Below are 12,458 nucleotides of genomic sequence, written 5' to 3'. Positions count from 1 at the left end.
GAGGCCTCTTTTCTTCTGAAGAGGTGGAAATCATCTTCTGATGTGGGTGGCAGGCCCTTGGAAGGTGTGTCCCTTAGCTGCGCCTTCTCCTGCTCTTGAACAAAGGATGCGATGTGCCCACCAGGTGCGGGCGCCTCAGTGCTACCCTCCTGCCTTCCGCTGGAGACAGAGAGGCAGTGGGTATGGAATAGAACAAAGCAGCCCAGAGGGGGTGGGGGGGCTGGCTCACGTCAGGGAGGAGCCTGGAGTTCAGGCCTGCAGGATCTGGTTCCCCTTCTCCAGCAGGACCTTGGGCTGGGCCTTGGGATCTAGCCCCTGTGCCTGGCTAGGTCACCACAGGGCTCAGTCCTCCCAGCCTGGGCCCTGGTTCAACCACATCAGCGCCGGGTGGCTGCCGCAGGGTGTGGATTCCTTCTGCCGACGGGGATGCGGAAGGCAGCCCACTCTGAGTTCAGGGCACCCCAACCACGGGGAGAAGGCAGCCCCGGAAGAGAGGGGTCCCCACATGGGAAAGAGGCACTGGGGAGGGGCTTTGAGTGTCTTCCTGCTCGGATGTACTAAACCTGTGTTGGCGGGGTCTGGACCTCACAGGGTGCCACCAGGATAAGCCTCGTGGTCCCCACAGGCCTCAGAGCAGAACAGATGGGAGAAGGGCTGCCCCCAGGCTCAGAGGAGGGAGGCGACCTGGCTGCCCGGAGAGAAAAGGGTGTCAAGAGGGCGGAGGGTCCAGGGTCAGATGAAGGGGCACCCAGGCTCTCCTGAGAAGAGCGGGACAGCGCAAAGGGAGGAGCCGCGGGGCGGACACCCGCTCAACAGGACTGGGCGCTCCAGCCAACGCGAGAGAGTCCTGCCTGCGCCCCTGTTCGCCCCCGTAGGCCCCTCCTAGTACCCCCACCCTACTCCGTGCCCCGCTTTCCTACCCGCGCCCCGCCCTGCACTCCCCGCTCGCTGCATGCCCCCCTCCGCTGCAGCGCCCCCTCCCTCCCCACTCTCCGCCTCCCCGCGCTACACACACACACACACACACACACACACACACAGGCACAGAAGCAGACACACAGGCGCGCACACGCACACGTACACATACAGGTAGACTTAGGCACGCACCCGGGCACACACACACACACACACACGCGCGCGCGCGCCCAGGCAGACGCTGCAGTTCGCGTCGGGGCCGGCAGGGGGCGCAGGCTCGTGACGCGCGGCGGGCGAGGCGGGGGATTCAAGCGCGTTATAAGGCGCAGAGCGGGAACGCGATCCCGAGACGTCGGAGGCCAGAGGGACCCGCCGCCCGCATGGCCCCCGCCCGCCGCCCCGCCGGGGCCCGCCTGCTGCTCGTCTGTGCCGGCCTGCTGGCCGCCGCCGCGGGCCTCGTCTCCCCGGAGCCCGGCGAGCCCGCGGGCAGCCGCGCCCGCCAGGAGCCGGGCCCCGGGAACGAGCTGCCCGCGGGCCCCGGGGAGAGCCGCGCCGGGCCGCCCGCCCGCCCGTCGGTAAGAAGCCGCGGCCTTCCTGCGCGCGCCGGGCCGCCCCGCGTTCTGGACACCTCGGGCCTCCGTTGCCCCCGCCTGAGCCCGCAGCTCCCTGAGGTCCGGGTGCCCTAAGGGCGGAGGGCGCTTGCTTTGGGGCGGTGGGAGGCGCGGCGTCGCGGGCAGGGACCTGGGCTGACCCAGGTGTCGTCCTGTCTGAAGTAGGGATGGAAGCGGGGCTTAGCTTGCGGGGCTGGGGGAGACACAGGACGTCTGGACGCTGGCCCTCTGCGCAGCCAGCCGGCCTTCTCCTGGGCTTTGGGGTAGTTCGTGCAACATTCCGCCAGCCCAGGCAAAACGCCTTGTGGGGGTGGGGGGGGGGGCAGGAGGAAGTGGGGAAGTGAATAAAACGTAAGTAACTTGATTCTCCTGAAACTGGGAAGAACCTGTTTGTAAAAGTGTGAGCCAATTACTGGCCACCCTCCCCCCAATCTATTAGGTGAAGTTCTGTCTGAAAAATCCAAAGAAGTGCCTCCCTTTGGGGCTGGGGAGCATGGGGGCCTGTGACTTCTGACCATGAAGAGGTGATTTTTCGTTCTGCCCTGTTCCTTCCTGTGAGGGCAGTGCAGAGTGGTCAGGGTGGGGGAAGTGGGCATCAGGGGGCTTCCCAGGAGCCCTCAATGTGGGTGGGGCCTTTCAGACAGGGAGGGGAGAGGGCCCTCAGGGAAGATGCTTAGGGGCAGTAGGGGAGCTTGGAGCGACAAAGTCCAAGGACACCTCCTCTGAAGAGGGTGAAGGTGGCAGCCAGCCCTGGGGCTCCCTGGGAGGAGCCACTCCCAAGTCCTCCCCACCCCTGGAAGCCAGGGAAGGCAAACCCCACCCAGACAATTGGCCACACCTCCTGGAGGAGGGAGATGTCAGCGTAGTCCCCGGGAGGCAAGGGGCCTTCTGTGCTTCCAGGAAGCGTTCTGGCCTTGGACTGTCTTTGGGGGACAACGTGGTAGCAGAGGCTTCCCACCTCCTTTCTGAGAGCCCCTCAAGGCTGGAGACCTCGGTGGGGCCAGGACCGCTGCCCAGCACCCACCCAGGCTGCCACAGGCCTCTCTGCTGGGGCTGCAGGCTAACATGGTTCCACCTGTTTCTGCTCCCCCCAAACCAAACTGGGGTCCGAGTGCAGCTGGGGGGGGTCAGCTTGGTGCACCCATCCAGCCTGTGTGGAATATTCCCGGCATGTGTGCCCGCCAAAGGCAGCATGAGGCCGTAAAGTGGAATCCAGTCCTGTGTCCCTGGCGAGCAAAGCAGCAGGACAGCACGTGGCAGGGCCCACCAGCACCCAGCAGGTCGTGGGGAGACCCTGGGCACTCTGAGGCCTTTCTCTGTCCAACCCCAGGCTCCTCTGACATGGATGGCCCTGTCCCCCCTCACCCCGTAGCACACTGGCTCCCATCCCAAAGGGAGGCCCCAGGCCCTGCAGAGCGGCCAGGAGACCGGTGGCCCTGGCTCTGACGGAAGGTCCTGGCCAGCTCAAAAACCCCGAGTCCTTCCATCGGCCACCTGCCCTGGTGCTTGTGACCTCATCTGAGCCCTCGAGCTGATTTCCTTCCCAGCTGGAAGCCTTGCCTTAGAGTCCAGACTACCTGAAGTCCACGGACTAATAGGCCAAAGGCCTCTGCCTGGAAGGCACCTCCTGGAATTTTCCTCAGTGTGAGGACTGGTCAGAATGCAGCATGTGGGCGAATGGATGTTTCTGGAATCATCACTGTCTTTGTTTTGGGGGTCCTGGGGAAGCCGAGTGACTCAATGCAGGGGCCTTGAGTCATCACATAGCAGTGCTAGGCCACCAGCCCTCCGACCGTCTTGTACCATAAGCTGCGGCTACCCCAAGGGCCAAAGTGGGCGTCCCTGGAACACCAGTGGGGGCCGCACAAGGGCCCTGATGGTCACAGTCGCCTCTTCCCTAGCACTTTTGAGTCTGTTGGTCCGATCCTCCTGGTGAGTCTCCCAGGGTGGTGTGTTCACTGCAGCTCCCACGGAGGGAGGCCATAAGAGGCCGGGTGGCCCAGCCATGCCAGGGTTCTCGCTTCTCACCCGCTACGGAGCTCTGCACCCCATCTTCCTCCACCCACAAAGTCTTCTCGCACAGCGCCCCGGCAATGGTGTGGCCTGGTCGTCCTCCATGCGTCAGGAGGGAGGGAAGCATGGATGGGGGGCTCTGCTGACTTGGAGGGCACCACTGTTGACAAGGACAGGGGTCCGAGGGCGCTGAAGGCCCGTCCCGCACAGTGACGTCCTGAAAAGTTCCATCTGTTTGGCGGGCACCCGCTGGGGGAGGTGAACCAACCTGGGGGCTGGCTGTGTTCCAGGAGCCCACCACCGAGGGAGCACGTAACTTCGACCCCAGGGACGCCTGGATGCTCTTCATCAGGCAGAGTGACAAAGGTGTCAACGGCAAGAGGGGAGGCAGAGGCAAGGCCAGGAAGCTGAAGGTGAGCACAAGAGCCCCAGCTGTGTGTGCGTGAGTTTCCTGTGGGGGCGGGTACGGCAAGCAAGGGGCCTCCACCTGCGGGCCCTCCGTGCACCCCCAGCCTACCACCATCATCCCCTTGCACCCCTCGCCAGCCCCACTGGCTCACCCTGAGCCTTGCCAGCGAGAACAGACCCTCCCCCTTGGCCTGGGGTCAGAGAGCACAGAGAGCGCCAAGCTGGGGGGGCCCAGGAGACCCTGAGTTTGAGGCCTGTACCTATCATTTTTCCTGCACACCTGGAAAGCTAGGCAACCCCATCAGCTACCCCCCCTTTCTCTTCCCTCTGTATCCTAGCGAGGGAGGCCTGGCCTGGCCTGGGAAGGCAGTCAGGGACCGAGCTGGGGGGCTGCGGTGGGGCTGGAGTGACACACCATCTGGTTCCCAGGAGGTGGGGAGCCTGGGGACCCTGGATGCTGTGGGGTTCCAATTGTCATTCAGCCTAGCCAGAAACCCGGCAGCTGGTCCTGATGTCTGCCTGTCCCCTGGGATGGGGAGCTCTGGGCTAGGGCTGTGTTGCTCACACTGGGTTTGGGCTTCTCTGCCCCCCCCCCCCCCCAGGGCTGGCCTCTCCCTGCCCCGGCTCGGCCCCAACACTGGAGTGCTGGGCTCTGAGCCTGAGGCAAGCAGGCTGCTGGGCTGTCACCATGACCGTGCCTCACTGCCACCCCTTGGAGCCACCTGGCCCCACCCCAAGCTAAGCTGGGGCTCCCCTGTGCCCTCCCTTGCAGAGGACTGACTTGCTCCTGTGTTGGGGTCCCACCCCAGCCCAGGGTGGGCTCCCTGAGGGCCCCAGGCCCCGGCGTGGGGCCAGGCACAGTGAGAACCTGCTGACCTTGGCTGACCTGCGGTGTCCCTCTCTCCCTCTTTCCCTCCATCCGGGAACCCCCCTGTGTCCCCACTTGGGGTCCTTGCCTGCTCGGAGCTCCACCCCCAGGGGCCCCACCACCCCAGCCAGCCCTGGGCCTCAGGCACAATCCGGTCCTCCAGTCGGAGCTGGTGGCTTTCAAAGCAGAGCCTTCCTGTCTCCTCAGAGGGGTCTGAGGCCCAGAGGTTGACCTCCACCCCACAGGTCAAAGCAGGATCCCCTCCTGCCTGCCTCTTAGTGGCAAGAACTTGCAGAGGGGTCCCAGCAGCCCCCTGCCTCCCTGCTCACTTAGCCTCACAGCTGAGGTTCCTTTTCAGCTTGGCCTGCCGGGGCCCCCAGGGCCCCCCGGCCCCCAGGGCCCCCCTGGCCCCATCGTCCCTCCTGAGGTACTGCTGAAGGAGTTCCAGCTGCTGCTGAAAGGTAGGGGAGTGCACCTGTGGGGGCACACACACCCTCGGTGCGCGTGCGGCCACGGGAGGGTATCCTGGAGGAGCCGAGATGGCTGGCTACTGCCCCAGCGGCCGGCACTCAAGGAGGCCCCTGCTCTGTGCTGGGCTCGGGCGGGGGCTCGCAGCAGTGTGGTAAGGAGGCCTCACAGAGAAGGTGGACTTGGCACTCAGTGTCCCGTGGGGGCTCGGGGACCAGCACCCATGCCCCCTCTGGGAGTCAGGTGAGCCCAGCCAAAGCCAGGACACCTGTACCCAACCCCGCCAAGTGAGGATCATCAGGAAGGGATCAGAGGTCCTTTTTTTTTTTTTTTAAAAAGACTTATTTATTTATTTGAGAGAGAGAGAGTACATGAGAGGGAAGAGGGTCAGAGGGAGAAGCAGACTCCCCGCGGAGCAGGGAGCCCGATGTGGGACTCGATCCCGGGACTCCGGGATCATGACCGGAGCCGAAGGCAGTCGCCCAACCAACTCAGCCACCCAGGCGCCCCCCGGGATCAGAGGTCCTTAACCTTGCAAAGTGCTCTTGATCACAAAGAAACCATGGGAATTTGAGACTCACACCAGGTGACACGGGCCCCCGACTGAGACCCCAACTTCTCCCTCTGGATCACCGTGTCCCTGCCTGTTCCCGTGGCAGGTCTCAGCGGCCGGCCAAGAGCCCCATGGGGGCGGGGCAGGAAGGAGCGTGTAGTGGGCAGCGCAGGTGCGGTCCGGGCTGGGGGCCGCTGAGCTGGAGGCAGCAGAGGGAGGGCGGACAGCTGAGCCGAGCTGTTCTGCCCAGGAGCTGGCCCTGCATGGAGCTGGCCCTGCATGTTCACTACGTTTACCAGAGTTCACTTTATTATGAGAACTATTAAGAGAGCCTTTCCCCCCCTTCAATTCAGTGTACTGTTTATTTAAATAGACCAGCTTCAGAAAGCTAAAGAATCTCCGCGCAGTACTTAACTTACACGAGGTTTCCTTGCAGAAGTGAGCAGGGCAGCTTATACGATTGCTCTCGGGGGTACAGCAGAACTGTAAGCGGAGGAGACAGCAGCGTGAGGGGGAAGCGTGGGGAAGATGGCGAGGTGAGGCAGGAGAACCAGGGCGATGTGAGGCAGGGCAAGGGAACCGCGAGCTCCCTGGTAGCCAAAGCCTGAAGGGAAGCGGGAGCAGCGCGGGCTCGGGAAGCCGGGCCTGCGGGCCCTGCAGCCCCGGAGGGGTCTCCGTGGATCCCGGGGCGTGGACCAGCGCGTTGGTCGGGTGCCGTGGGCAGCGGGCTCCCAGCGCTCGGCAGGGCGGGTTCCGAGCAAGGGGCAGGGGCGCGGGCGGGCGCGGCCACGGCTCGCTCTGTGCCAGGCGCGGTGCGGCAGCGCGAGCGCACGGAGCCGGAGCCCTGCACGCGCGGCCCCGCCGACGGCACGGCCGCCATCCGGGAGAACGAGGAGGCGGCGGCGGGGGACACGGGCGTGCTGGCGCTTTTGGCGGCGCCCCTGGCCCCGGGCCCGCGGGCGCCGCGCGTCGAGGCTGCCTTCCACGGCCGCCTGCGCCGGGACGCGTCGGTGGAGCGACGCGCCCTGCACGAGCTGGGCGGCTACTACCTGGTGAGTCCCGGCCGGCGGGCGGGGCGGGGGGCGCGGGCGGGCCCCGGCTGACCTCCGTGCGCCCCGCAGCCCGACGCCGAGGGCGCCTTCCGCCGCGGCCCCGGCCTGAACCTGACCAGCGGCCAGTACACGGCGCCCGTCGCCGGCTTCTACGCGCTCGCCGCCACGCTGCACGCGGGTGAGGCCCGGGGCGGGAGGGGGTCCGCCCCAGCGCGCGTGGCCCCCGCCCCCCCCCCCCCGTGACCGCCCCCGCCTTGCCCCGCAGCGCTTGACGAGCAGCCCAGGCGGGGGCCGCCGCGCCCCCGGGACCGCCTGCGCCTGCTCATCTGCATCCAGTCCCGGTGCCAGCGGAACGCGTGAGTGGGAGCGGGGGGTGGGGGACCCCAGCGCCAGACCTGCCCCCACGTAGCCCCCACCCGCGCCCCGTCCGGCTTGGACAGACCCCATCCTCCATGGCCCATCGCCGCTGCACCGTGGCCCCGGGCGATCTCACGCCTCTTCCTGGCCTCCCAGTCCCTGCACCGGTCCGCAGCAGGCCTTCCCTTCCCAGCAGCGGGGGCTCCCTGTTCTTAACCCACCCCTTCCCAGCCTCCGGGTTCCCCTCACCCCTGCAGGGGGCTCTCTGTCACCCAGAGGCACCACCGGTTCCTCCTCGGAGAGGCCTCTGCTGACCACTGCAGCCCACCACCAGTCTCTCTCCTCGTGGCTGTCGGCTCCCTGAGGTTATGGCACCCCCCTTTCCTCGCACCTGTGGCCCCTGAGGGCAGCGGCTGTGCCTCCGAACCCCCAGCAGAGCCCAGGCACCCCACAACTGTTGTAGAAGGGAATGAAGTTCAGAACTTCTTACTCGGAGTTCGGAGGCCTGAACTCACATTTTAGCGTCAGTTGCTGCCACCCGGCCCCAGCCCAGCCCATGTCCTGTTTCCAACAGAGCCAGGACTTCTCAGCCCCTGGCCTGGGCCCTGGCTTGCCTTTCCCAGCACCCGCAGAACCCCTTTTGCCCTGTGGACACTGTCCTGACTCTTCTTGGGGATCCAGTTCAGCCGCCACCTCCACCAGAACACCTGGCCAAGACAGCTGTTACCACTGCACTTAGCTGGGCCCGTGTTGGTTGCTGGGGTGATCTGTGGGTGAGGTTGGTGGAGCCTGGGGGGTGTGGGCTGATCCTCTCTCTGTTTTGGCCACAGCTCCCTGGAGGCTGTCATGGGCCTGGAGGGCAGCAGTGAGCTCTTCACCATCTCGGTCAATGGTGTTCTGTACCTGCAGGTGCGTGGGGCAGGCTTGGGCACGACTGGGGGGTGACCAGGAGGGGGGAGGGGTGCTGATGGGGGCTCTGGATCTCTGGAAGCAGTGCCGGCAGACTGCGGGCCTGGGAGAGGTTGCAGGCCACACCAGGGGGTTCACGCGGGTTCAGGCAGAGCAGGGCCACCCTTAGGTCCCCTTCCCCCAAGCGCTGGCTGGTCCTCCTCAGCAGGCGCTCAGCTGCTCAGTCTGCAATCATCAGACCTGCCCATCACCCCACACTGAGGGCAGGCGCTCCGTGTAGGGACTGGTGGCAGAGGGAACAGAGGTCCACTCCACGCCTGGCCTGGGCCCGTTGAGACTGTGGGAATCAGGAGGCCTCCTTTCTACACAGAACCCTACCTGACAGTCTCTTTCTGGCACTGGGGGGCTTTTGGCAAGGGATCGAGAAACCAATGTGAAGGTGGGATTTACTAAACAAGAAACCACTGCAGTGCAGATGTACGGAGTCACAGCGGGCCCCTCATTAGCACTACACCAGGCCCTGTTCTGAGCTCTTTACGTAAACTGTCTGCTTAATTATCATAGTGCTTTGAGGTCGGTGGTACTATTTTTTGTTCGTTTTAAGAAAATATTATTGAAGTATAGTTGACAGTGTTTCCACTGTTTCTAAATAAGGGAACTAAGGCGGAGAAGGGTTAAGTAATGTGCTCAAGCTCACGTGGAATCGGGCCAGGCTGTCTGAGTCTGGCCGGCGGCTCTGGTGGCTGGAAGGCATTCAAGGGTCTGGTCCCAGGTACTGCTGGGGGCCACATGGTCCACCTGGGGTCCTAAGATGCAGAAGGTGGGTGGGCCCCCAGATTCTGCTTCTCTGGGAGTTCTCAGGGAATGTGCCACTGTTGCTATGTGGACCACACTTGGAGCAGGCAGGCCAGAGTCCCGGGCCCATGAAGGCTCTGCTAAATGGCTGGAGGCCACCCTCACCCCAGTCTGGAGAACCACATGCAGCAGAGAAACCTTTTGGGTCTTGGGTCTTGAACCTGTTGCTGGCCCTGAGCAGAGGCTCACCCAGACACACGTGAGCTATGGGAGCAGCGAGCCGGGGAGAAAGCCATGGGAGAGGGGTCAGAGGCACCGGGTTTGAGGGCGAGGCCGGCCCAGCCCGGCCCTGGCCCTGAGACCTTCGGGGGGCTGAGTGGGTGGGGGGGGGTGGTCTGCTTATCTGTGGGGCGCACCTGCAGGCTGGCAGAACCTGGGCTGACTGTGACCTTCCCTGCAGACGGGGCAGTACACCTCTGTCTTCCTGGACAACGCCAGTGGCTCTGCCCTCACGGTGCACAGTGGCTCCCACTTCAGCGCTGTCCTCCTTGGCGTGTGAGCGGCCACACCGCGCCCTTCGTTTCGCCCGGTGAACAGAAGTGGGGTCCGAACAGTCTCTGGGCGGTGTTGGGGTGGCGGAGGCCACATGCAGGACGAAGCCCACTGGAGCCGCCCGCACTGGCCACTGCAGGTCAGCCCGGAGGTGGCCGACTACCGGCAGCCCAGGGAGGGGACATGCAAACGGGCAGTCCCAGAACCAGGAGGGATTTCAGGGTGCCGTCTTTCAAAAGGAGAAGAGCCCTGTTGGGCTGTTATTCAGCCCATGTTTCTAGCGGGGCTTAGTGCCCAGGAGGACTTGCTTTTGTTCTGGTCGCAGACCGGTTCCTCTTCTGGTCCAGAGGGCAGCTTGCCCAGATGGCCTCAGCCTCTTTGCCTTGGCCCAGTCCCACCTTTTCCATTTTTTTTAGTGTTTTTGTGGGCTGCCGGAACGCCAGCACGGAGGGCAAAGGCTGGTCACCTGCCTGGATGTCCTGCGGGGAGGAGGGGCAGCCTGCACCGGGCCAGAGGGCCTCCCAGGAAAAGCGTGCTGGGCCTGCACAGCAGCCTCCCCGTCCCTCCCCTCGTCTCCACCCGGGGCTTCCTGCTCCCCACCTGCCTCTCCCCACCGGTGCCTTTGGCCTGGACCTCCTGCAGTGACCACAGGACTCAAGTCTCACGGCCCCTTGGCACAGCAGCCTTGGGCGCCAGAGTGACACTGGAAAGGGGCTTATGGGGGGACAGTGAGAGTCTAACATGTGCAAGAGAACGCGTAAGTTCACCCTGCAGATAGCCTTTGCAGAGCGTCGTGTGGTCCCCCCTCCGCTGTAAAGCCTGTCCTAGACAGGTCCCTCTTCCCATCTCCTAGGAGGCTCTGACTCACCGTTGGGATCCAGCCACCAAACAAAAGATCTAGAACATCTTTGCAGATTAGAGATGAGCAGGCCCTGCCCATCCATCTGAACAGATAAAGCAGAGGCTTCCCAGGAGCCAACAGCTCCTGCTGCCCACCCGTGGCCCCGCGGGGTCCAGCTGGCTCTGCGGTTCTTCCGTGTGTCTTCCCCCTGGGGAGACAGGTGGCCCTGAGCTCAGGTGGGGAAAAGACAGATGGAGATGGTGCCCAGAAGGCTGGTCTTGGTTCCCCAAGACCTGGGTCCCGAGTCCACTGTGATGCTGTAGCAGTGATGGGACCGGGGTGGGGGTGGGGGGAGTCTTGGGGGGGGACACGGGCATCTACCTGCAGCAGGTTCCTTCCAAGGTGTAGGGCCCCCCCCACCCCCTGCGTGGCTGCAGAGACATGGTACCACAAGGTGTCCTGGAGGCCAGGCTGGTCTGACAGGGGTGTGTCCGGGCCTGGAGAGAACAGGGCAGTGGCCGCAGTCACAGGGACTGTCCAGCTGGCGTCAGGCGGAGCAGGTGACTGTGGCCAGGTCTGCCGGACCCCCAGAGCCTACAGCGTCCATCTCCACTGAGAACCCACTCCCTCCCTCCCGGCCTAGGGGGGCCCCAGGCGCCCCACACATAGGGAGCCACGTGGTGCCCTTGGCAGGCCGGGCGCGATTCTCAGTAGGGCCCGAACCCGCCCTACCCGGAAGGGTTTTGATAAGGGCTGTGGGGCCACACCCTTCTCTGGATTTCACTTTGCACCCAGCGGGCACGGATACTTCAAAGTTCTCCCTCACCCTTGAAAAAGCCGCAGATCTTTCCTTTGCTCAACCTAAGTGTATTATACCACACTTTGTTGAAGTATTTATTGTGTAATGTTGCCAGATGGAATTTATTTATATATATAACTGACTGGATGAGATGCTCAAGTACGTCAGAGTTCTCGTGCTACACGACTATCCAGTTATCTTCATCATGTCACCCAGGCCCACTGCGGATGGCGAGCAGTGGACTGGGGGATGGGAGGTGGAGGGTGGCCTCCCACTCGGGGGGGGGGGGCTGGATCACGTGAAGACCGTGGCAGGGGTGGGGGCTTGCCAGGGAAGCCTCCACGCGAAGCCACCCCCAGCTCTGGGACGGTGGTGTTCGGGGAGTTAGGGGCGCCTGGTTTGCGGTGGGGAGATGTGGACTCAATTAACTGTCCTATTTCCAGCTCTGGGGTGCCGGGGTCCTTCCTTCAGGGGTGCCCGCCGTACGCTGTCAGGGATGGAACCTGTGCTCCACACTGGGGAAGGGTGTGCTCAAAACGCTCCCGAGGTACTTGCAGCAGGGACTCCGCTCTGCTAACGGAGCTGAAGGGGCGATAAGGCGTGTGCTGGGCGGGGGCCTGAGCGCATTAGCAAACAGCCTCTTCCCAGGCAGGGCTTTAGAGACTTTCATCATCCTGAGGCAAACTCTACACAAGGCCTAGGAGCCGCTTTACTGAAATACAGTTACAGGGACCGTGTGACCTGTTTTACACAAGGCCTCGAGAAGTACTGCATTCTTGTATACAGGCTAGTTACGCCCTTGTTAATGGCTTTATCACAAGGGTCCCCCTTCCAAGTGTTCCCGCAAACACACACAACACACATTCCCGAAACTGGAAGCTGGAGTTCCGGGGCTGTTCCGAACGGCAGCCTGACTGCTCAAAGCAGGAGCCTGCCCGCTTCCCACCCACGGCATCCAGATGCCAGTCCCGGGAATGCCAGGGCCCCCAGTCCTTGGGCCCCACACAGCATCTACTATCAGTGGGGTTGAATCTGAAAGCAGCCGAATTCCATGCCGTTCTGGGAGGGCCGGCCCGAGACCCGCGACTCCAGAGAGCAGTAGCTTCGTACCAGGCCCCGTTCCCCAGCGAAACCTCACATCCTGCTCCGCAACGTTCACGTAGCCTCCCTTGGCTCTGAGAGCCTGTCTGGGCAGGTTCCTACCTCAGTCTCCTGCCCGTACAATGCCACTTCCCCAACCAGGGTCATTTCAAGGGCGAGAGCACAGGAAAGGTGCCAGGAACTACAAAACCGTGCACACTGAGCAGCTCGTGGGTC

General features: G+C 63.8%; 1 protein-coding gene across 1 annotated transcript; it reads left to right on the top strand.

Moving 5' to 3' along the window:
- The first annotated feature begins 1,295 nt into the window (after positions 1-1,295).
- ERFE (erythroferrone) lies at positions 1,296-10,612 on the top strand. Its single transcript, XM_028105276.2, has 8 exons — positions 1,296-1,490; positions 3,830-3,952; positions 5,174-5,276; positions 6,644-6,888; positions 6,958-7,066; positions 7,154-7,244; positions 8,076-8,154; positions 9,410-10,612. Exons 1-8 carry the CDS (start codon positions 1,296-1,298, stop codon positions 9,506-9,508), a joined length of 1,044 nt encoding a protein of 347 aa, XP_027961077.1. The 3' UTR covers positions 9,509-10,612.
- The last annotated feature ends 1,846 nt before the right edge of the window (positions 10,613-12,458 follow it).

The sequence above is a fragment of the Eumetopias jubatus genome, unplaced genomic scaffold (genome assembly GCF_037043125.1).
Source record: "Eumetopias jubatus isolate StellerSeaLion01/CBP00866 unplaced genomic scaffold, mEumJub1_p1.0 scaffold_3, whole genome shotgun sequence".
Lineage (NCBI taxonomy): Eukaryota > Metazoa > Chordata > Mammalia > Carnivora > Otariidae > Eumetopias > Eumetopias jubatus.
Note: the sequence above shows the minus strand (reverse complement) of the source record. Positions and strands in the feature narration are given on the sequence as shown.